Genomic DNA, 25,117 nt, shown 5'->3' on the forward strand with positions numbered 1-25,117 from the left:
TTCTTTAGAAGTCATTTTGAAGTTCAGTACAGCTCTTTTGGTACATGATTTGGTTACTTACAAAAGATTAAGAAATCTAATCCTGCTGTTAAATTAGCTGAAAATATTGTTGGGAGTTGATGAGAGTGACCATGAAGCTACCTCGAGGCGTCTGATTTTACCTGCTAGTAATGAAGGCTGGATTTTCCCAGTGCCAATGGTCAAGACGGCTCTCAAGATGGCAGTTTCTGGACTTCCAGCAAATTGCTTATTGCCCATGAACCAGAGTACAGCCCTGCTGGGGTTACGTAGGTGGTAACAGTGGAAGGTAAAGGTTCCCAAGCTCTTTTGAACTAGCGAATTTGAATCCCAGTAATAATCCGTTAAATAGGCTATTTGCATGCTGCAGACTCTGGTTTTGTCGGGCTGCTGCAGCACCTGGGTGGTGGGTAGGGGCCATCTGTAGGCAGATGCTCGGGCACAGGGAATTAAAACATTGGTAATAAAGGTAAACGAATGCAATGGTTGGAAAGCCTTGCCCATGATGCTGAAGGTTTCACAGAAGAAAATCCAAGGATATAGATTTTGTTGAGCAGTTGGGATGTTCTCTCTCTCTCTCTCTCTCTGTTGAAGTGCCTCCTTCATTGCAGGCCCCGTTGTGGTCAGACTAACCTTGCTTTTCAGCGTGTTTTGCCCTTTCAACTTCTCCTGTTTGCCTGGGGAAAAACTGATTCCTCTTGGGTTTTGCTGTCATAACATCTGATGTTTTCTTTCCAGTTGCCGGATTCATTATAAGGATATGTACAATTTGTTACGTGTAATTGCTCCACCCCTGGGCTTAGGAAAGAAGTGCCCTCATAGGGTGGCATACAAGGTTTGGAACTTCAGAGACTCCCTCCAGCATTTTCAGTTCTGGTTTTGTTTCTTTTTACCGCGCCCCCCCCACCCCAAGTGCAAATGCAAACAGTACAGAAAAGAAACTGTAACGTAACTAACCCCTTGCCTGAAAAAAGGAATGATTGACTGACTGCCTCCTTTTTCCTTGATGCATCTCTTCCCTGTCTACTCCCACACCCCAGCTGGCTGGAGACAGGCAGCTTTATGAGACAGTGAACCCTCCAGCTTCCATCCTGCCGGGTCTAGGTGGGAAGTGCTGGGGAAAAGCAGCACAGCATCTGAGCACTTTCTCTATATATATACATACCAGAGAGAAATGTCATCCCAAGATTTCTAGGGAGTAGCAAGTCCATTTTGTTTGGGCTTCATAGCACTGTCTCTCCAGTTGAATGACCAATGTTTGAATCCTTCCCTTTCCTGAGCTGAAAATATATTTGATCTGGGTACCGGTTATCTGAGCAGCAGAGTGGGATGGTTACCTAGGCTGGGAAGAGATGAAGGGATGAGCTTTTCACAGTGCAACAGCAACAGCCAGAGATTACCTTGGGAGCAAAATTACATATCTGAGATCGTAAGCTATGATGGACGTCCAGTGAAACCTCCTGCCTCATGGCACGGGAAAAGGATACTGTGCTTGGGAGCTGAGGTGGGGAATTAAGGACAGATCTTGCCAAGACGTCAGCACAGGATGAGGCTTGACTTTGGTGGGGTCCCGGTTACAGGCAGGGATTTTCTTGCACTCAGTGCATGGAGAGCAGAAGATGAAGGAGAGAGAAGTGGAAGCAGCCAGCATGGAGCTTGCTTTTCTCTTTCACTCCAGCCCAGGTGTTTTCCACACCTGATTGGGGATTAAGAGTTAAGCATTGCAGAGAAGGCATGAGACCCTGTACCTCCAGCTAGGGAGCAGGGGCAAAAGAGAGAAGCCGGGGGAAGCCATTGGCTGTAATTACAATTTGTGTCTCTCAGCAGCCTTTAAATTAGCTCTGGGCTATAAAACCTGGGTGGTATTTTAACTGCATTAGTTACTAAGGACAGGAATAGATGTTTTTGGCTTGGTAAGTTCTCTCTTCCACCCCCTCCTGCATCAGTGCTTTACATAGGAATTGAGACCCACGTCAGGGCAGCGGGCTGGTGTGCGGGTGCCTGCTTCTTCGCTGTCCTGCTCGAGAAAGGGGTTTCATACGGGTGCTTAGGTCTTGGTTTCCCTCCTAGTATAGTGTTGATGATAATACTGTCCTGCTTTTCCAGGGGTTAAACATTAATTAATAACATGCTGCAATATACTTATGTCTCCTCAGATGACAGGCAGCACAGATTTGCACAATATAATAAGCAGGCAGCTCACTGGGAAAACAAAATTAGATTGTCATAGTCATGCTCCCAGTTTCAGTAGTCAGAAAAGGGTGAAGCAGCAGAATTCCTTGCTGTTTTTGCATCCCTTGCTTTTCAGGGCAGGATTTTATTTACCACCAACATGCGCTGAAGGTAGGTGCCATCAATAATGGGCTGGTGTAAGGACCTCTTCCCAAATCTCTGCAGTTCCCAGATCTCTCTAACACGCAGGACAGCCAGCTGCCCTCGGTGGTGGAGACAACCAGTTGACGTTGGCTTGATGAAAGAGGGCTCCCTTTTCCACCACCTTCCTGCAAATCAAGTGCTGGGCTCTGGTTTTGTCAAACTTGAATTCAGGCTGGAGGAGAAATTCAGGCTGGCTGAGGTTTTGCAGAGTTGCACCCTTGGCTTGGAGTCAGAGCAGTCCCAGTCTGTCCCCTGACCAAACACAGCAGGATTGGCTTTTTGCTTCTCTCATAGCCCACAGGCTAACCTGAAAACCAAACTCTTGATTCACTGAAGGAAAGCTGAATATTTTGTCTAAGCCCTATCTCTCCCTGTCCCATAACTCTGCCTACCAGCTCTCCCTGGCATGGTGAATACAGCCTCTTGATTGACTGGTCTGGGGGGGCAAGAAGGGGAAGCATCCCTCTGCCCCCGCAAAGAGCCAGCCAAACCCCAGCCCTCCCCACACCCTCTCCACCCCGAGCGGAGAAATCAATCATTCCCCGCAGGGACCCACGTGCTGAGGCGCAGCTCTGGCCATGGGACGTCCCTGCCGTGAGGAGGAGACATTGGGTGTTGAAACACAGCAATGGAAGCGGAGAAACCTTTCTATTTACCCACCTCTTTATTTTGGTTTTGTTTTCCTGAGAAATCTGATTAACCGGATCTCTGTTTTCTTATCTGCTTTCCCTTCTCTCTCCTCCTTTTCATTTGCTCCATTGTGTTGCCTTTTTCCCCATCCTCTTCCTTTTTTTTTTTTTTTCCCCCACCCGGTCTGGTTTGTTTTTTGTGTCCTCTTGCTTTTGCCTCCTTCCCTTTGACTCCAAGCGGGCGTATCAGTTACACAGACATGTATGAGATGCTGAGACACATGTCCCCACCTCTAGGCCTTGGAAAGAAATGCCCTGCTCGCATTGCCTATAAGGTAGACCAACCCCCCTAGAAACTCCTGCCAAACCACCAGCTTTTTGTGCCGTGGCTGAAGTGGGTGCCGGTTTTCTGTGGCATTAGTGTTGTTTTCCTGGACTTTTCTGGTGCTTTCTCTGCTTTCCAAGCAGACTGGATTTTGGATCATCCTCCTTTTTTTTTTTTTTTTGTAACCTTTTTTTGGTCTTTGAAACTATGGCACATCACTTTGTCTTTCTAAGTATGTCTCTGCTATTTCTGTCAGTGTTTCTATCTCCTCTCTCATTCTGCTTCCATTTAGGCTAGTTTGGGGAGGGAGGGTGCTAATGAGCAAATTACCCCACCAATATAATCCCCATTTATCTTCCTACAGCTCTTTGACTATCGGTTCTCCCTAGCCCTTCAGTAGTATGTTGTTTTTTCCCTCTCTTAATTAGATTGGAGTAATTAGAGTAGGCAGTACTGTAGGAGTTAGCAAGCTATTAAACAGAGGCAACACCAGAAGGGCTCCTTAAATACCCTTGTGAAAGAAATTATTTCAACAGAAAACATTTAAGACAGTAAGATGAAGAAATCACTCAAACTAACTGTTTATTCTGAAAAACTTTTTAATTGAACCACAAAAATGCATTATATCGAAAAGGCTGTTAGCTGCTGCCTTTCAGACACTGCCTGGATGAACGCTGTGGAAACTCAGACACAGAGCCGAAATTATGGAGCAGACCCAGACCAGTTAAAGCCATGCTGCTCTCCCAACAGCTCACATGGCTCTTGGAAATTTGTATTTGCAGAGGCAATTCCCTGGAAGCTTTTAACATTGAACCTCACAGTTTTGGAGGGAGAGGTTTGTCATAAGCATTTAGCATTGGTGTAATTGAGCGTCCACCAAAATCAACAGGGTTTTTTTGCTGTTGACGTTATTTCAGACACCACCAAGCCTAATTACTGCACCCCACTGTGCTTGGTGCAATAGATCCAGATGACAACAGCCCCCGCAATAGCGCTTGTTTTTTCACTAAGGCCATATAAAAGCAAGATTTTGTGAAGAGACTCAAACTAAACCCAAACCTGGGCAGCCTGCCTTTATGCAGGGCACTTAGCAGCAAGAAGAGGTTCAGATACAGCTTCCTACAAAAGCCTTCCTCAGTGTGTCAGGATTTAAAATAAAAAGAAAATTAAACATAGCCTTAAAGCTAGCTAGTTAGATATCTTTTCAGTATTCCTTTTGATTTATTTCTGGCCACTTTGGTAGATGCTTTTAAAGAGCATCTCTATTATGAGCAATTCATACCCACCATACCGTAAGAAGCTTGAGAAATCCAGCTACGTCAAAATGCAAGCTCCCAGGTCTCAGCTATTTCAGATAGATGAGTAGACAGATAAACGTCTATACAGAGGTACAAATTATACACAGCAACCCAATGATTTTAAAATAATCAATGTCTCCTTTTAGCACATGTGAGTTTCCAGTAACTTAAAATGGACCTGTGTCCTGCTGAAAGCGCAGCATTAGGTGTTTGCAGCTGGGCAACCAGATCTGCTCTGTGGTCACACATGCCTACCAGAAACATAAAGCTCTCCCTTTTTTTTATTTTCCCCCCAGATCTTGTACAGTTAAAAAAAGGAAGAAAATAAAAGGGGATAAAAAGATCATGTGTTAAAATAGGCATTTTAAACAGGCCTTTTGGCTGATTTTCATAGTGTGGTGTCTCGGTGCCTCTATGTGATTGGTCTCGACCGTTGCAGCAGACTTTCCCTGGGCAGAGGCACTGCAGATGTGCCTTCCCTAGTCTGTCTTTTCCCTGGGAGTTTGCTAGTATCTCGTTTAATTTGTCTGTCTTTACAGAACAAATCCACAGAACTTAGGTACATATGAATGGTTTCTTTATAAAATAAAGACTCCTGATTTTTTAAAAGATATCCTTAATCTTTACCCATCCACTAAGAAACTGCTAAAAGGTGTCTGTGTATGACTGACCCATATGTAGAGATGGGTGCAAGTCCAACAGCTCAAATCTAGATTGAACATCAGATTTCTCTGAGCTTGCAGGTGATCAGATTCATTTTGCACATTATCAAAGAGCCCTGAACTACAGAAATACAGACTTAAGACCAGATCTGAATTTTTCCCGTGGTGTAAGGCTGCAGCTTGGGCTGATCCCCTACTCCCAGCTATGGCTGCTGTTAAAACTAAACCCTCATGTGGAGGCAGTACTGGTTTTTGCTCCCTTCCTCCTCCACTTCTACATGCAGCCCTAGGAACAGCACATCCACAGAGACAGATTGGTGCTAAGCATCTTCCCCCAGAAGATGGCTGCGTGTGGGTTGCGGTATCCCCCTGCCCTACACCTGCCGGGTGCGCCCAGCACGGGTGTCACTCTCGCTGTCCTCCCACAGTTGATGGGAGACTTGGGTAGGACAGTGTAGCCCACCCAGCTGTGTACACCTCCATGCAGAGCCAGCATGCAGAGGGACAACGACCCCCTCGTCCTGCAGCCATAGCTCGCTCGGTGCCAACAGCAGCCAGGGCTTTGTCTCTGCACTATTTTTGCTCTCTCCCCCTGAAGCAAATGATTTTTAAAAAACCTTACTCTTCTGTCCGGCAAAAGCTCTTTTGCCCCATGTGTCCACCCTTTTTCTTTCCATATATATTTTTCCCAGTCCTCTCTGCAAAGGTTTTGTGTGTTTTCCCCCTGTCTTCGTCTATGTTGCCTTCTCAGTACGTGCACACTCTCATTTTGTTTGGATTTTTCCTTCTTTGCAGCCTCCTTGGCTGCCGTCCTTCCTTTCTGCTGTTTTCTGGTTCCTCTTTCTCAACTCTTCTCCTTGGCTGTTGTGACCAGCCTCTGCAGTTTCGTGCGCGTGGCTTGCTGCTTGCCTGGAGGTGCATGTGTGGGGTCCTCCAGCCGCGCTGCTCGGGCACCAGGAGAGCTCTATCCTGCACTGTGGGGGTGAGAAAAGGGGGAAGGAACTGAATTTTAAAATCTCTTCTACCCAGTCAGATGACAAGAGGGAAGAAAACCATTTTGACTTCACTCTGGTGTCTTGAGATTTGATCACTTGTCCATTTTCAGATGAGGGTGGTGGTGGTTTTTTCACTCCGTTTACAGTCGTGGCCTTTGAGGCCTCTTAGACAGACTCAGCTTGTCTATAGCGAAGGGTCCTGGGGTTTTATATGCTATTCAGTAGTAGCAATAAGGGCAGAGCAGCAGCCAGCTTTGCTGTCGCCTGGAGTCAGCCTGTCCTTTGCACCACAGAGCTTTGCGTGCATCTTTAGAGAAAATGGGAGAAGGACATGCCCGTGACGCTGCTAAATCTCTCTGGCACTACAGTGTCATCAAGATATATTGCAGATATCTTCAAGAGCAAGGTTGGAGGAGGGTTTTCTTCAGACCCTGAGGGCATGATTCTTAGGAGCAGTATGGTGCTAGGAGAGGCAATAATACAAGCCTTTCCTCAGTGCTCTTCAGAGTCATCTTTTTACCTCCTTCTCTGGGGACAGGAGAAGACAGCATCACCAGCAAGCACATCTCCACCTCTGTCTGAGTCTAGCTCTAGGTGAAGCCCTGCATGGAGTCTGCACGGCAATGCTGGCAGCCGGAGGGGGATCTTGACTTTATTTTGTGGTTCTGCTGGTGCTGTCAAGCACGGCTTTGTACACCCTATTTCAAGGGTGATTTATTGCAGGGATTAGGGGGGCTCTGGCTCTCCTTTTAGCACCTCCTGACATGGCCAAGGCTCCTGGGTATGTGATGGGGGTTCATCTCGGAGCTGGGCTGCCTCCCCATCCTCACCAGGGCTGCACCTCACCTTGCCTGTCACTGCCATGTGGATTTTAAAATCTGGATTAGGCCCCTGAAGGCTAAACAAGAGTTTGAATGGTCCATTTTCTAGCTGTCCAGCCTTGCTACCTCTTCTGCACAGAGCTAACATCATGCATTGCTTTTGCTGGACAAGGAGCAAGATTGCACTTACTGAAGGTAGGATGACCGCTCCATGCAGCAGGTCCAGTTGTGTGCCAGAGAGAGAGCCGTGTTTCGGGACACAGACATGGCTCCTTTTTTGGCCATGGGAGGGAGGAAGGCCATGGCCAACCTCTCTGAAGCCAACAGAAGAGTTAAATGAGTAGAATAATTACAACTAGGTCAGGGTGAATTATTCATAGAAAATAATTTATTCACCAATCTCAGTGTTGTTTCCCACAAGCAGCATTCCATTGTCCCAAATTTACTCACATTTGGGGATTATTCCCAGAGCAGTTCTTGTCCCAGAGGCTGCACAGGAAGTGCTGATGGGGTGCTCTTAATAATTCAAATCCATCGGGGTGCCAGCTAGTTTTCCTGGTATTCATAGCTCAGTATGCTCCTCTTCCTGCTAACGTTTGGACAAATGTGTCAGTGTATAAAATTTACAGTGCAGATATTTCTGTTCAGTGCTCACTTTCTGGGTCAGGCTGGGAGCCAGCAGGAGACTTTTCATCCCCGCTTTTGACACCGGGATGAATTTTCCCCCACACGTTCCCTGCCTATTCGTACATTGTCCAAGAAGTTTCTAAGCAGAAGATCTGCAGAAACCAAATGCTGAAAGGGCATAAATTCTGTCAATTCTGCTTGACACAAAGGTTTGGTTTCTTATTAGCGATGTCTTTGTTTATTTGCAATTAAATCACTGCTAGAAGCTGAAGGGTGTCTACACCCCTCCTGACCACACAAGTAACCAGAGCAAAAAGCCTTGCCTCCCTAACCCCAGCTGTAATCAGTTACTACTTCGTTATCTGCACAGACTTAATTAGGAGACTCTAGAGACAATATTGCACCTTCTGCCTCTGGGGCCTTTTGCTGCAGAAACATTAATGATCTCCCCTTGCTCTCACTCGCTTGGGAGGGGGATGCCTCCAAAACTGCCTAATTAAAATCAAGGGCTGGAGGAGGGTTCCCCAAGCACAGTTGGGAAATCGGAGCGGGGACTCCATCTGCTGCCGGCTGCTTTTTCTCAAATGCTCTTGGAGGAAACTGGAGATGAGGGAAGAGGAGCAGCACAGTTAGCAGGGAAGGCCTTTCCTGTCAGGTCTGGGCACCTGGGAGGGATTTTTACCTTTTTTTCCTGTCCCGCAGTTATTAATTCACCTGAACACCGCTCATTTGTGGCTGGCAATTCCCAGGGCACCCCAGGTGATGCAAGCTTTTTACTAGGGTGGGGAAGCATTGGGTCCCCTGCCACCTGCATCAGCAGGCTTGTATGTTTTCATTCTGGGGTCTAGAAGGATGGAAAATTATCCAAACCAGATTTTTTTTTTTAATCAAATTTTTGCATCGTATTCCAAAGCATGAGGAACTGGTAAGATGTGGCCTTGAAGTGCAACTTCAGCCGGAAGAAACAACAACAATGCGGGGAGATGTTAATTTTACTTTAAGCTATGTATAGGCTAAACAACTGGTTCAGGTTTTTTTTAACCGTGTTGTTGCCCATGCTGTACAAAAAAACATTGAGATTTTCTCTTCTATCATGGTTAGGCATGAAAATAAAAAGTTCTTGATTAATTTTTCAAAGAGCAATTTTGGGTCAATCAGAATATTTGACTTTGTGAAATTTTACCAATTTCAATTGGATTCCAGTTCCTTTTAAATTGGTCCTATAGAAATGTAAATGAATTAAAATATAGGTAAAATTAGAAAGTAGCTTTGAAAGGATTGAAATTTCTTGCTTTACACATGTTGGAAGGAAACGTTTTTATGTTAAGGTTGTTTTGTAATATTGGGGGGGGGGGGGGAATTAAGATTTCTTTTTGTTTGCACTTTCAGTCTTTCAGTTGCGCTTCTGGCACTAGGAAAACGCACCAGACGACGTGCAGGGGAAGTTCAGGTGCTGAGTCCCTCCTCTGGGGCGGCTGTGCCAATATCTGGCTGACTCCTTGACTCCTGAGTGTCAACCGCAGTGCAGGGACATGGTGCGAGCATGTCTCACCAAACTGCCTTCTCCCTTGCCTCCCCACATGGCGTGGTGGCAAAGCTATTTTGCATGAAAGATTAATCAATTCCTTTCTCCCAACTGCTTCACCTTCAGCAGGAGCTCTCCCAGAATTGTGGTATATCCATTTGAGCAACATATTTTCTCAATTTGCGCTTCTAAGAAAGCAGTTTTCACTGATGTTGGGATGGATCTGGGGTGCCTTGTAGCCGAAACCTGTTGGGCTTAGCTGCAGCAGGTTATAAGGCACTTTGGTCCCATTTAACAGCTTTTTTGGCTAAAAAATGGGCAGCTGCTCTGCCCTGGTAAGTGCAACTTGCAATCCACCTTGAAATGCAAGTGCTCCTCAACCTGCTGCCAACAACCTTCCCCAGGGATGGACAGGGAGATGCATCCCAATTTGCCACCCCAATAGAGAGGAGAGAGGGGAGACATCCCACCCAAGCCAGACCAAACCTCCCTTCTCCTGACATGAGCTGCTAGAGCCAGCGGTCACCCCAGCTAGGGGCTGAGAGATGCGTGAGGACCTGCACATGACCACACTCTCTGTTGGCTGATGGTTTATCAGATGGGAAATTGCAATGACCTAAAGGTGTCCGGGTTGACCTGTATGACCAGTTTCCACATTGGGATGGAAAAAATGCTGTAGACCAGGCAGTGCTGAGGGTAGCATAGGGAGGAAGGAAGGGATATGGTCTGGGAAGAGACTCTTCTAGGTGGCTGTTTGCAGCACTCCTACTCAGCACTTGCACGTGAGTTTTGCTCAGCCAACCTTTCTGCAAGTGTGCAACTGCAAGTGTGCATTCCCTTAGAAAATCTCTCTCTAAATCCTTTATCCCTGATTAACATTTAGGCGGAAAGACCTTCATACAGCATTGCTGCGTATAGCTGTGATGTGGCCTGTGTTCTGCATCCATTCCCTTTGGGAATTTGTTCTAGAAAGTCAGTTGCGGGGGACCCGGGATGTCTCAGTCCCAAAATGTTTTTTGGTGCTAGTTTTTGTGAGGATAAAGCTCTCCTGGGAGGAATTATTTCTCATCTGCTTGTTCTTCAGTTCCATGCATTTTCTTTCTCTCTCCATCCCTTAACTCTTTCTCCCACTGAACTGGGATTCAGTGGGACTCTGTAAGTGGTAACTGTGGGCTCACGATGATATGATAATTTTGCTGTAATGTTTTGTGTGCTGAGGGCAGAAGTCTGAATTAAAATCCTGTTTCATTTGACACAAGCGAACAGAAAAAATTGTTGTGGCGTTGCCAGCATTTGATACTGTCATTGAGGTATAAAGGGAGGAAAGTCTTGGCTTTGATTTCCCTATCTCTGAGGCTTGTCAGACATGGAAGATAACCTCTGGGCATGCTTTAAGAAAGCCCTTTGAGATTACAATGGTTTGTCTCAGACTTTAGGAGACAGGGTAGGTTGTTACATGAGTCTCTTGTCCCTGCAGCATGCAATGAGATCCGAAGATGTGTAATAAGATAAATAAGGAGGTCTTGGCTCCTCTGAATGTCAGCTCACTTCGGAAGCAGACTTTCTGCACTGGACCTGTGCCCTCTGTCTGCCCCCGTCAGCACCAGCATGCGTCCCCCCTGCAGGGGCACATTTTCTCCTTGACTGGCAGAATGTACCAGGGCTGGAGTCTGTCGTCTCTCAGGGCACCAAAACGCCGAAGGCAGCTCAGTTCACACCTGTGGGAGAATGTTGGAGATTTCTCTAAGCAGGGACGTTAACCCAGTGATGGAAAGGGTGACCAAGTCTTCATTCACCAGTCTTGGCTTGGTTTTGGGTAGAGCATAGGAGTAGGAGTCAGGGCTCACACTGAGCGCTCTGCCCTGTTCTGCCTCTTGCCTCGCCTGAGACTCCAGGCAGGTCCTGGCTCTTGGCTACACTGCATTTCCCTTCACCAGAAAAATCTGCCCGTAAGCAGTGGTGCTTCTACCACACAGATAACGCAAGGAGGGTGAGCGAGGTTGCACAAGGCACCCCTGAGCTACTGCAGTCGCATCTGAAGTGAGGATTGCACCAGCAAAGCTGCATCTCTGAAAAATATTTACAGCCCTTGACATTGCATAGTATTATGGCGTACAGAGCCAAAGTGGCATCTGCCCCTTCTGTTCACTCTCCGCCGCGGCAGCTTACTGCCTCGGTGAGTCTGCAACCCACTGCTGACTGCGCTTAAATTTCTTTAGCAGCATGTTGGGCTGTTGTTAAACAAAGAGAAGGTTTTTGTACAGCGATAGGGATCGAAATAACAGCCTAAGCAGCTTTCAGATATGGATGAAATTCCCTCCGGAGCAAGGGGCCCAGGCCAAGCTAACACTTGGTTTTACAGGCTGCTGCAAGGCTCTGCTCAGACAGATTAACACCCAGCGACTTCCTGGGGTTGCATGTACCCTTGGAGAACGGAAACACAGAGGCTTATCTGATATGGCTCCGGCGGAGGAAGTTTCTAAACAGCTTGTGAAAGCTGAGGAGCTGAGAAATCATTAGGTTGCCAAAGGAGAAGAAATCCATCCTTTATATGCGTTGCTAAGGTTATCAGCAAGGCTTGGAGAGTGCCTCTCCCCATCTGCATTTACATGCTGTGCCGCCAGCGGTGTTAAGGGAACTACAGCCTTCCAAAGCAATCTCAGGTACTTCATTGCTTACAAGAATGATGAATTTTCCTTGTCAGAGGTGGTCCTGACTGATGATGGGGAAGGAGTTGCTACCAGGTCTGAAGACCCTGGAAGATACTGATCCTGAGGGATTATTCTATATTTGGACTGAAAGAACATAACTGGGGGAAACTGTAGTCCTGCTTATGTTAATCCAGCCTCTTCCCCTACGGGTAAGGTCTGGATGGAGCTGTGTAGCTCATTGACTGGGAGGAAAGACGACCTTCAGAGCTCCTGGGATGCCCACAGAGAAAGGAAATAAGAGACAGAACCCAAGCATCTCCAATGAAAAAGACATTGCACACCTTTACCTATTAGCAGCCAGACCCAAACCCCCCCAGAGTACTTGAGCCGCATTGCAGGGCTCACCAGCCTTATGTTCAAGTGTGCTTCAGGCTGTGTATGAAATACATCATCATGGGACCACTCTGGAGACTGCACAGCTCCTGTACAAAGCACTCACATGCCTCCTGTTGTCATTGTCACCAGAAGTGCCTTCTTCACATCCCACTCACTGGCAAGGCCACCCACACAGCTGGAAGAGGCACAGTCACTTTCTGGATGGAGCTGCATCCTCGGATGATGGATGGTCCCTGGTGCCCTGGCACTTGCAGTCAATGGTGCCAAGTCCCATTTGTTGTTATCACTTCTGTTGTAGAACCAGAATATAGGTGAAGGTAGCTGGTGTAGGAAAGGATGGCAGAGGTGGCTTCATGGTTTATATCTTCTGAGCATTCTGCTTTGGCAGGGAGAGATGTGCCTCTCAGATGAGAAACTGAGAGTTTTTTTCTGCTGGCAGGGGTGACGGGTACCAGCCACATGTCTGGAGGCTGCAGGTAGGAACATAGCTGGAGACCGTCAAGAGCAGGGTAACAGGCTGTGAAATGGGATGAGAGCATTCAAACTGGCTTCTCTTGGAAGAACGCTCTTTGTAGGATTGCAGTACAAATGCTGGCAAATCAATTATTTAACCACTAAAGCCACCATTACAGCTCAGACCTGCTCCTGAAAAGGAGTTGACATCTATATGGAGAAGATGCATTTTAGCTCAACACACAAAAGGTTAGCACATATTTGTAATGTGGCTATTTCTAAGGGCTTGCAGAGGGGGAGGGAAGGGGTGGTGGGGGGAGTAATCCTGACCCCCGTTCACAGCCACTGCATTTCTCTCTGCAGCGCCTGGTGCGGATGAACATGCCGATCTCGCCTGAAGATCTAACCGTCCACTTCACGTCCACGCTGATGGCCTTGATCCGCACTGCCCTAGAAATCAAACTCGCCTCAGGTGAGAGGGAGGTGATGTCTGACAGCAGGTGTGGGCTCAAACCCCAACGTGTCTGTTGGCTTGGTGTCCTCCCAAAAGAACCAAAATCCTGACCCAGGTGGAAATCTTATTTTCCTATTGCCTGTCTGCCCTCTGCCAGCACCCAAGGACAAGGGAGCCTCAGGAACAGGCAACAGAGAGGGGTCCTGAGGCTCTGCCTTTGGGGTGGCTGCATCCTGGCATCCCTGTCAATGAGATATGGAGAGCTTTGGCCATCCCAGTTGGGAGCTCTCAGAGGGGAAGCCCTGTTCATGTGCTCGTTGCTGTATAACAGAAATGAGAGTTTCCACACCTCTTTTCTTAACTATTCCAGTACAAGGGAAAAACAGCCCTTCTTCTCCAATTGCTGTCTGCTGGCAGCAAAGCAGTGATTCTAAGTGCCGTGAACCGCATTCTGCCTTGAGATAAAATTTAATTATTTAAGTGTTTAATCAGGCATTTACTTGACTTCCCAATTAAACATTGCAATGTAATAAAATACATTGGCCTTTTCTCTGGATCGTTACACTATTTAATCAGGATGGCTGGGGTCAGAATCAAGGCATGACTGGCCAAAGCACTTTTATACCTAATTTAAAAGCTAACAGGAGGTAACAATGCTCTTATGAGCAAAGGGCAGGGCAGGGTTAGGATGTTGTGCTTTTCCTAAGCGGTTTTAGGCCAGACTTTCAACCTCTCTGTGTTAATTACCTGCCTCATAAGTTGCTTAAACTTTGTCTTTGATGCTTTGGGTAGGCACTGCTGGAAGAAGATAAAACTTTGGGGTCACAGGGACTCCCCTATGGAGTGACAACAAGTATCAGACATTCATTTCTAAGGATGCATTTGGGAGTGCCTGGGATTTTAGAGGCCAGTGCCTTATTTTAGTAATAACCTCTAGATAAGGATGCTGAGAGTTTGTATTATTTTAGGCTTCTAGTTACCTTCCAGCAATAGTAATTCAAACAGCCTTTTTCAACTGAAAAGGGCTCCCCCCACCCTTTTCTTTGGCCTTTCTGGAAGGGAACCAGAGAAGAGAGCTCAGCTGATAGCTCTGGATTCTTTCTAAAGTTTATATCTGCTGTGGGTTGTGAGTTTTTGATCTGTTGTGTTGTTATGTGCTTCGTTTGAATAGGTTTCGTGTGCTACATTTAATTGAGTCTTTAGTGGGAATAACAGGCCCTTAATAAACCCTCCCTAATGAGTTTCCATGTGGGAGTTCAAACCACCACGTAGCAGACTACCCAGAGCCTCCTCCCATTACTTTTCTCTTAGAAAAATAATCTCTGTCATTCAGATGAACTACTTAATTGCCTACTGTGCAGTGCATTCATCTGGGAGCTGGCCTGTTGGCTTACGTATACTTTAATCACTTTCCACTTGTGTATTAAGACCTCACTTTGGCCATTTGAATAATGCTGTTGTGTTCGGCTCTCTCTGTTTTACTTTGTGATACAGCTGCTGCTTGATGTTGCTGATACAGAACAGCGTGCTTATGTCTCATTGCCAAAGACTTCGGGAAGAGTTGTTGGTGGAGAGGGTTTATAATCAGTCATGGCATTGCTCGTAGTCCAACACCTCAGACCAGGTCCTTTGCGTCACACCTGGGAGGTGCTGCTGCTTTCTGCTGACACTATCCAGCACCCCAAATGAGCAGGCACCTGCAGTTAGGCCGAATAAGTATGGGCTTCAGTTTAAGCCCCAAGTAACAGCAGAGGGTCAGCAGGTTGAAGCGATGATGGTCCTGCTGAGTTCACACACTTTTGTCATGGAGGAGGTCACCAATTCCCTTTGCAACATCTGCTGCAGCTGGCACTGGCATGCTGTTCTCAAGAAATGGGAGCGGGGGAAATGCCTTCTCCTGTGCTTGCTGTGCAAGTAGTGGTATTTGCTGACAGGACAAGGACTTCCACTCCTCTTCATGTGCCTCTTTCTCTCCTCTCCCTTTCTGCAGGGGGTGTTAAACAGCACCAGTGTGATGCTGAGTTGAGAAAGGAGATCTCGCTGGTTTGGCCCAATCTGTCCCAGAAGACTTTGGATTTGCTGGTGCCTCCTCATAAACGTAAGTGGTTTATCAGCAAGCACCCAACCCATTCCAGCCACCTAAGAAGCCCAGAGTGGGTTTCTCCCTCCCTGCCTGCTCTGTCCCTAGCCTCATCTAGGTGCACAGTCATCTAGAGGATGCAGCAAAGAAACTGAGTGCAAGTTCAGCTTCTAGGTATCGTCTCTGCAGGATTCACAGCCCTCATCTCCACACCATGGTCACATAATGAGTAGCGAAGCTCAGGTCACATCTAGGCATGTATTTCATTATGATACGGTAGATTTCCTGTACTTAGGAAAAAGAAAAAAAAAAAACAGTGCCAAGAAGGGACCGATGCCCTGTGTGCCTCTTCCAGAGCTTTTTCATAGATTTGTCTGCCTCCAGCCTGTGTCTTAGAGGACAGGAGAGCAATTTCTACCATCTGGGCTCCAGAAAACCAGGAGAAGAAAATTGAAGTTTGCAGACAACTTACAGAATCAGAAGTGAGGTATTTTGGGGCTAAAGGCCTTTGTGATACTTGATATGTCCTGGGCAAACGTGCTGAGAAAATGGAAAGTTTGCCATTATCTTGACTGGCCCAGATGAGGGCTCTGGATTTCTGATTAACGAGAAAGAGTGCAGAGCAATAAAGGCATTATTAATTAAGAAAAACTAGGGAGCTGAGGAGGTGCAAATCAGTGGGTACTGACTGGTTAAGTCTTTTCCTTCCCTCCTCTCTTGATGCCTATATATCTGCTGCTTTAACTCTGTGCTCTACAGTAAGTGTTCCATTGCCGTGCAGGAAAGGGCTCGTAGCATAGCTGTGAGGGTGAAAAAAGACATCTGGAAAAACGAAATACTCTTTAAATGTATATTAGCCCATTATGCCCCGGTTGACTGTAATTCAAAGAAATAGGAATAAGGCTTCTTTGTTGATAAAAAGCTGGCTGTGGATCTGGTATTAATTTAGCAATTCTTCTGTCGGCAATGCTTACAATGCCACAGTTTTCCTGCCTGTTTTTTTTCTACACGGTCTCTGTGAATGTTTGCCACAGAGAGCTAGAGACAGGGGCCATCCTCCTCACGTGAAAGGCAGCAACAGGAAAAGATCTGAAGAAGTCTGTTGTAACCTTTTCTTGGTCTTTGTTTCTTTCCCCCACTTTTCTGTGTCTGTTTTGCCTCATTATTCTAATGTGGCCTCTTCTTTGTCCTTGTTTTTCATGCCCATTTGTTGCTATTTCTTGTGCTCTTTGACTTATTCTTCTCTTCTCCTGATCCTTTCGCGTTCCTCACCTGAATGTCTGTGCTGTGTTTCACCATCCTCTGACAGCTGATGAGATGACTGTGGGGAAGGTCTATGCAGCACTGATGATATTCGACTTCTACAAGCAGAATAAGAACAGCAGGGAACAAGTCCACCAGCCGCCCGGAGGCCTGTGCCAGGTACTCAGCCAAACGGTGTCCTTCTTGGTCCTCCCTCTTGGGCAGCCCCATCTCCAGTGTTGGGCAGCTTCTCATGAGAGTCACTGGTACATTTCATCCAGAAAGTCTGGATGCTTCTTCAGGCAGGATTTGAAAATGCTGTCTCAGAAATGGAAACCTCTCCTGAAAGTCTCTCTCTCTCAAAAAATAAAAACAAAAAAAATTGTTGCAGTTGCCTTTTCCAGTAGGTCTGGAAAGATCTTTTCCAAAAAATGTCAAGTGACATTTGGCAGTCTAAGTCCTATTTTGAGAAGCAGCCTAGGGACTGGAAAACACCAAAAGATTTCTTTGGGACACCAAAGAACTATTGAAAGCTGTTGATAGTTTGGCTATAAAATGTTTAAGTTACTTTTGAAAATGGAAATTAATCAAAATCATTTTGGCTCTAATAGATTTGAAGATTTTTACGATTTCTTGAAAATATTTCCACACAGCTCACTTGGGATTAAAACCCCAATGGTTTCCGATAGGACAAATATCGATTGATTTCAGGATGATCATCCAGCTGATCTCCATCATGGCTTGTCTGTCTGTCTCACAGATGGGAGGCTACAGCAGACCAGTGTTGCAACGAGCCACCTGAATTGCACAGCCCTTTTGGTTATGTCAGTGTATGAAATCCCTGCTGTGCTCTGAGAAGGAAGGGGAATTGCAGAACAACTTTAGTTTGTGCAAAGCCGAGGGCAGCAAGTGTCCTTCAGAGCCTCTTACAGCTATGGGAAGGCTGGAGTGTGCTTTCTGCTGGGCTGATCTCTCAGGGTGACAAAGTGGACTTTTTATTAACTAGGAAAAGCACTGCAGCCCATCCTCTCCATAAACAGCTCTGTCTCTGACAACCTTTCCTTGTGCTTCGCAGCCTGGACCAGTGTCGCTCTTCCACCCCCTGAAGGCCACTTTGGAGCAAACCCAGCCTGCAGCATTCAACAACGCAAAGGCATTCCTTCGCCAGAAAAGCTCAGCCTCGCTCAACAACGGCGGCGCGTTGTGAGTATCCTGTCCCCTCCCCACCAAAGCTGTAATGCAGAGAAGGGGCCCACTGGGTGTATGCATCAACCCCAGCTACTGCTGGTTCACTTGCTCTGGAGGTGGGGCAGCACAGCTGGTGACATCAAGACCAGCAGCCCCTTCACGCCATGGCTGGGACAATTTCCCACCAGTGGCTACCAAAATGCCTCCGCATGGCTCTGCTTCCCACTGCTGCCTCAGGTGCAGTTATCCACGTGGTGGTAGCATTGGGTTCTCCAGAGCTGCATGTTTTCTTAATGGTCTCCTCTGAATCTTCATTGGAGAGCTTTCCGTTGTAGCTAGTTGTAAGTGTGAGTTTGCACACAGGAGTTTGGGATCATTGCAAAGCAACCAAACAAACCCTGACCCACCACCCACCACTGCAGTGAGTTCCTGGGAGTCAAAAGGTTCTTGGGAACAAAGTCCCTCAAGCTCACTTGGTAACAGCAAGAGCTTCTTGAGACTTTCCAGGACAGAATCTGGCTCTTTGGGCAAAATAATGCCTCCACAGAGAGTTTACCAAACAGTTATAGTAACAGTGATCCCTAATCAGTTCTCCATTTCCTGCTCTTACTCAGGTGACTTCCCTCTGGGTCACAAGCACTATGGATTTTTAGTGATAGACATTTAAAGTTTAAATGTCCCAAATAACCCCGATGGGAAAACCAACATAAGACTCAACAGCGAAACCCAGGGCCACCTGTACCACCGTGCATTCAGTGAATGTACTTTAGCATGGCTACCGACAGGTGTGGCTGATATCTAACTGGTCTTGCATACGTAATTTGCCTGAACTCTAAATTCTTCATTCTTCTTCATCAGAACTTAAGCTGCAGAAGTTGTTTTTCTTCATGACTGAAAAAAAATGCGATATCTGGTTTGATTTCCTTGTTGCTCATGGGATCTTCAGGCTGTATAGGAAGTGGCCCTGGCAAAACCCAGGGAACCTTATAGCTTCACCAGCAGCTGTGCCTATCCTGCAACTAGTTTCACAAGTGATACCTCAAAGGGTATCTGAGTGGTTTACCTTCATCACAATAAGGTCAGCAAAATCTCTTTGTAAGAGAGTTAATATTTTTTCCTCTTTTCCTTCTGACAGGCCAGCCCCAGAAGGTGGGATCAAAGAGTCCAGTTCTTGGGGGACCCAACGCACCCAGGACGTGTTTTATGAAACCAGGACACCAGCTTTTGAACGAGGCCACTCAGAAGAAATCCCCATTGAACGGGTGAGCAAACAGGGTGAAGACATGAAGATGGGTGAGATGCAGTAGACAGTAGATCTGTCCCTTGAGACAAGCACTGTTCTGTCTCTTACAACCCCAAGTTTGCTTGAACATTATGGAGAAAAAATAAATCTGGTAGCTTCTACAGTCTGATAGTTGTACATGTGGACGTGCTTTTAATGGAATTATGTGTCTGCTGTGATAGGCTACTTAAGCTTATCTCTTTCTAGTTGTTCCATTGTCCCAATCCCATTGTCATCAGTGTTCAAACTCAGATGAGGGGGTTCACAGGTCACAGCTGGGGCTCATTGCCATGGCTGGTGGAAGAGCTTGGCCCACTGTTGTCCTTGTTGAAGACAGCACTGTAGACAGAGTAACCTGAGCACTCCACAGCTCTTAATTTACTCTCTTTCCCATACTAGCATCTCTTCACAATTAAATCAAACTTAGCAGAAGCCTGCTCAGATGATGGCTTCAAAGCTGATATTCATGTTCTTGCTAGTGAAACCATTTCTTGTTTCAATCAGGTGGTAGAAATGAGGGAAATCAGCCCCACACTTGCCAACGGAGAGCACCAACCAGGCCTGGAGAGCCAGGGGCGGGCAGCTTCCATGCCACGCCTGGCTGCTGAAACTCAGGTGAGTGAGAGAGCCTTTGCTGGTGGTGGGAGACTGAGAGTGGGTCAGGAACTCAGTATCTTCTCTCCGATTGCTGTGTTGTTGGAAGTTGCTTGTGAATATTTGTTTTAAAAGATGTTTGCTGAACCTGGAGACAGGTAACCAGCCTTTGTGCTTGGATAACAGGTATTCATGTGTAGACGCAGCACTGTCCCCCGTTTTGCTCATCCCTGGTTGCAGCAAAAAGCAATCCAGAGAAATCCCTCTGTCTGGGTAGCTAACTGATGACTGCCTACCCAAGAGTGTCTATTCTGATTAGCTGGGGACAATACTGTTTGCCACCCTGTATTCCTGGAAGGCGTATGTTTCCCATTGACAGTTGCATGCCATCTATCCAGACAGACAGTCAAGGCATGCTCCTGTGCCCTAGCCATAAAGAAAGCTGGAGATGTGCTGTGATTCTCTTTGATGAATGTAGTAGGTACAGAAAATACCAGGGATCCTGTGCCTGGAAGGCTCCATTGAGACACTAAGCATTGTCCCTGCTTTTTTTCGCTTCCCACAATATTTAGCATATACTGTATTGTGACTTTGGACAGTAAAATATTGTTGAAGATTTCCCTTGTTTAACTTCTTGTAAAGAAATCTCATCACTAGAGTTGACTTTTACAGCAACTTGTGGATGCTACTTAGCACGTAGGATGTCATGGTTTTCACAGGTCATTTTTGGGCATTTCACATGTTCATTGCTAGCTTGTTGTCCACGATGCTCTCCAGCCACCGTCCTGCCTCCTGTGTGTCAGAACATCTTACCACTCATAGTCGTGTCTCTCTCATTCAAAGGGCCTGATTCATGCAGTCAGGAGTGAGAAGCCCACGGTTGTGAGCTGTTTCCATTGCTCCCCATGGGAAGCAGAATGTGAAAGATGTGCTGCACCCTGAAACTAAAAGCCTGTGTATTGCACACACAGCAATAGCTCCGACAGATATAATCTTTTTGCTAATGTGCTCAGACTGGCACAAGCTACACTTCATCGGCTAGCAAATTTCCCAGCTGACTTCAGAAACTGAAGTCTTTGTATGAGAGCTGGGATTCTCTGTGTTATCAGGAACACTACTCAACATGCTTAATAAAAGAAACAGACCCTAAAGCAAACCCATACTCCCTCCCTTCCCCCTTCCCAGAACAAAGTTGTCCTTTATTCTAGGTGACAAGTAGCATCTTTCCTTCCAAGGCAATGCAGTTGGCAGCAGCAATGCCAGCAGCACGAGCCTTTCCTTGGGAAACTCCTTTCCATTGCAGTCAGATGTTTGCAGAAGTGAGGGTCTCTTGCAGAAGCACGGTACGTGTTCCCCAGAGCACAACTGCCCTATGTGAAAGCGGTCTAATCTTGTTATGAATCAGGCCCGTAATATCTGAGCGGATCTAACCTCATTTAATAATACAATGTTTTGGTGGTTGTAGCTTCAGCTGAATAACTGATGTACTTTCTGTGTGTGTCTTCCCCCTCCATGCCCTCCACCCTACCTCTCACGTGCTGCTTCTGCTCCCCCCCAAACTTTGAGTTCTTTTTAACTCTTATTTGCAATGCTTTCTGTTTCTGGATGTCTCCCTTTCTGTTTGCCTATCATTCTTCTGTCTTTTTATGTTCCACTTTTAAAAAAAAAAAAAATCTTCCCGTGCTTTCAATCTCACCTCCTCCCTCCCTCTTTGCTGTCCTCCTCCCCCATCACCTCCCCTCCCTTGTTGTCATCGTGTCTGCTGCCCATCTGCCGTGATGTCTGACAATGGCTGTACTGTGGGGCTGCTTCAAATAATGTCTCTCATCTTGTCCGAATTGTTTGCAGAGGAGCAAAGCACGGTCACCTGGGAGTTACCTAGCAGTATGTAGTTTGCACTAAGTTGTATCCTATTAAATTCATGTTAAGAAATAATTAACCTTCCTTAACCCTTTACTTTTTTCCCTTCTCATTTGGAGTCCAATGTTGCACCGACGCAGCTGCTATCTCTTTCCACTTTGCTGCAGTTCCCTTGATCCACAATTGCACGCCGCACGCTGTAATAGCAGGGACTTTTTGTTTGTTTGTTTTGCTTATTTATTTGTTTTTGTATGCCTTGTTGCACAGGAATTTAGGAAGTGAAAACAATTGGTTTGGTAATGAAGAAGCAATTAGTAACTCTCTGAAGGGTTATGGTATAGTCTCCCAAGGCTTGTGGGGAGTCTGTGCATGCCCCGTTAACGTAACGAGAGCATTGTCAGGATTTATGGAAAGGGTATTCATTGCTTTGCCACTTCCCATTAGTGTCAGTGGGGACTTCTGTCCCTGAAATAAGCACAGAATCAGGTCCAAAGAGAAATGTTCATTTCTTATGTATTTGTATGGCTTTTTGTTGGAAAATCTGTTGTCTTCTTCCTGGCAGCTCCTAAATGGATTTTGGAAATCTGGATAAGTGTTTTTAGTGGGAAGTATTTTCACCTTTCACTTTTTTGCCCATATCAGTCAATTCTTGAATCTGACTGTCCAGTTTATGGACCTCTCTGCCCTCCTCCATCTTCAGGCTCAACAGGAAGCAAGGAGGACAAACACGAAGCTCTTCACTATAATTTCCTGCCCATAGACAGTGCACACAGCAAGAGATGTGGGAGGAGACAAATGCAGCACAACACGGTCCCGCTACCTGACCTGGTGCAACCCCTGGGGATGTGCCAACGCCGCAGGCTATGCTGTGCTCACCCACCCCAGCAGCGTCTGCCTTGTGTCCCTGACAAACTTTCCAGCTTTAGCATTCCACCTTGCCCTCCAGTGGGGAGCACCAGAATTTGGGGAACTGCCTAGCAAGAGAAAGAGCAGCAAACAAAAATTCAGCCCAGACTGCACCTTTGCATGGAAGATAACCCACCCGCCACAGCCCACTGGGAGGGAGAATGGTTCTTTCCACTCAAAACAATGAGCAGAGCTGCGAAACAACTGGCTTTGCATTGTGTAAATATCACGGGGCAGCAGAGATCTGAATTTCAGGGTAAGCAAACAAAGTAGCATAGACAGTAAAAATAATACACGGCTCTTTGGAAAGGTTACAGTGAACAAAGTAAATGTTCTGCAAGAACTGTTGTTGGAGGCACATATTGGATTGTGAATTCAAACAACTGTAAGAGCTGAGGGACCGGAGGACATCCTGAGCTCCCTCCTTGTCAGGCTGAACTGCCGTGCTCCAAGGTCTTTCCTCTGCCACGCAGCTTTGATGCAGTGGTAGACCCAGGGAAGCCTCCAGAGGATGGATGAAGCCCTGTCTCCCCCACAGAGCCAGCTGGAGGCCAGCAGAGTGAAAGAGAAGGACACATGGGAATTGTCCTCATTTTCTGAGCTTTATACCTGGTGATTGGGCAGTAGGGAAGGGAAAGGCTGTGAGAATAGCTGTCCTGCAGTCCACTTGTCTTGGTTTCTGCAGAGCATCTGTGTAAGGTATTGAACCTAAAGGGAATGGAACAGAGTCTGGAGCTGCCACTGGCACAGGGACCAGCAATGCCCGAGGGAGGCTGTGTTACTGTGCTCAGTGTCCAGATGTTTGGCCACAAATGATTTGAAAACAGCAATAGCAAACCCAAGTAGTCATTTTTGGAGATGTCCTGGTAGAACTGCAGGACATATGTGCTATCCTGCTTTCCCCAGCCACAGGGGCTTCAAGGAGCAGGACAAGAAGAGAGGTTTAAATGTTTGATGGGAGTTGCCTTCAGCTGCAGGGAGATAGAACTAATTACTAGCTGACTTGGCCTTTACCTTGCCCACTTATTATTCCTGATTTTTCTCCCTTTCCATGTGATGCCCAGCAACGCTTTCATGCTTTCCTCTTTGGAGATGCTTCAGGATGACCACAGGCCCTGAAGCAGCTTTGGGTGAAACTAGTCTTGGAGAACTATCTTAGTGAGATGCTTGGCTACTGTGCTGCCCTGTGCCCCTGCTAATCTACTGTTGACTCCTGTGACGCTGTGTTTGGTGTGAAGTGCTGCCTATCGCTCTGCACCCACGGTACCTGTGGATTGGCACTCTGCTAAAAGCAAAGCCCATTTCAACAAATGGAGATCACATTCGCTCCTCAAATTTAGCACTAAATCTACCATTCCACAAGTCCTTCTGCCCATTTCAGTTATATCCAATTAACCATTTTTTTCCTTCCCCTCCTTGCCCCTTTCTCTTACTGTAAAACCCTCCCCATGCTGGGAACCAAGCAGCTGAGCATGGTGCAGCACCTGCCCTCACCCTGCTCCGTGTCCCTCCATCTGCCTTGCAGCCCATTCCGGACACGAGCCCCATGAAGCGCTCCGTCTCCACGCTGACCCCACAGCGTCCTCACGCCATGCACCTCTACGAATACTCCTTGGAGCGCATGCCGCCGGAACAAGGGCATCACCACCATCACCACCGCTGCCACCGGCGGAAAGAGAAGAAGCAGAAGTCCTTGGACAGGTCCCCCCATCAGCTGGCCGATGGAGAAGCCGGTGAGTGCTTTGCAAACAAGGATTTGTCCCTTGTCTTCCTCCCTTCAGAATGCACAGCAGTCATCTGATGTGATTTGAAGTCCCATCTGCATGGAAGAACCTCCCTGCCCCACACTTGGGAGTTCCTCCCCTGTGGGTGACTCCCAACCAATGTTCTTCTTTCAGTGGCCCAGTCTGGTGAGTCTTCTTCCAAGGACAAGAAGCATGAACGCGGCCGGTCCCAAGAGAGGAAGCAGCACTCTTCCTCCTCCTCTGAAAAACAGCGCTTCTACTCCTGTGACCGCTACGGCAGCCGGGACCGTTCTCAGCCCAAGTCTGCTGATCAGAGCAGGCCCACTTCACCCAACGGAGGGCCAGAGCAAGGTCCACACAGACAGGTGAGGAGATGGAGGGTGGGAAAAGAGCCCTAAGGTCTTCCAGGGGTGTGCGCACCTTTTCTATGTTTTGCTTAAAATAAAGGAGACAGAACAGGAAAGGCTGGGCAGTAGGAGGTAAAGCATTTGAGGTCCTGCTTGGTGCTTCACATCCAAGACAGGGATTGGAAATGTCACTTGATGGCTCTTCCATAGCCACCTACAGAGTGAGTGAGTGACTCAAGGCATCTCACAAAGACTCCACTGCCAAGGGCACTCTTGCTCATGGTTTCAGCAGAGCAGCCTGGGAGACCTGAGAACTGGCCGCTCTTGATGCTGATGGAGAAAGTGTACCTGAGCCAAGGCAGGCTGGTAGTGTGGTGTGGGACCTGGGCAACTGAGCTGAACTGTTCCCCTGCCAGCTGTGCTAATCTAGCAACTACTGCTGCCCTGTGCACAAACATTTGGTGGTTGCCAAAGAAATCCTTGCCATTGCAGTACAAGCCAATGTAATACAGTATAGGGACTCCAGGCAGCCAGAGCTGGGATTTCAGCAGGCTTTGCTCATGTTAGCAGGATTTTCCAGCTGCTGTTGTGTGGGCTTCAGAGCTGTCTCATATTGTGGAACAGGTTAATTTTCTGAAAATTG

General features: G+C 47.0%; 1 protein-coding gene across 6 annotated transcripts in view; it reads left to right on the plus strand.

Annotated features, from left to right (window-relative positions):
• Positions 1-25,117, plus strand: part of CACNA1B (calcium voltage-gated channel subunit alpha1 B) — a 300,789-nt gene that overhangs the window by 271,525 nt on the left and 4,147 nt on the right. For all 6 annotated transcript variants that reach the window (XM_087752565.1, XM_087752559.1, XM_087752560.1 and 3 more), the window contains 9 exons: positions 3,262-3,358; positions 13,140-13,248; positions 15,221-15,328; positions 16,620-16,732; positions 17,628-17,755; positions 18,876-19,002; positions 19,527-19,637; positions 23,908-24,115; positions 24,281-24,492. In XM_087752565.1, coding sequence (XP_087608691.1) covers positions 3,262-3,358; positions 13,140-13,248; positions 15,221-15,328; positions 16,620-16,732; positions 17,628-17,755; positions 18,876-19,002; positions 19,527-19,637; positions 23,908-24,115; positions 24,281-24,492 — 1,213 coding nt within the window. The remainder of the gene's footprint in view (positions 1-3,261; positions 3,359-13,139; positions 13,249-15,220; positions 15,329-16,619; positions 16,733-17,627; positions 17,756-18,875; positions 19,003-19,526; positions 19,638-23,907; positions 24,116-24,280; positions 24,493-25,117) is intronic.

The sequence above is a fragment of the Nipponia nippon genome, unplaced genomic scaffold (genome assembly GCF_047370975.1).
Source record: "Nipponia nippon isolate SJK-2023a ecotype South Korea unplaced genomic scaffold, ASM4737097v1 scaffold_16, whole genome shotgun sequence".
NCBI classification, from domain to species: domain Eukaryota; kingdom Metazoa; phylum Chordata; class Aves; order Pelecaniformes; family Threskiornithidae; genus Nipponia; species Nipponia nippon.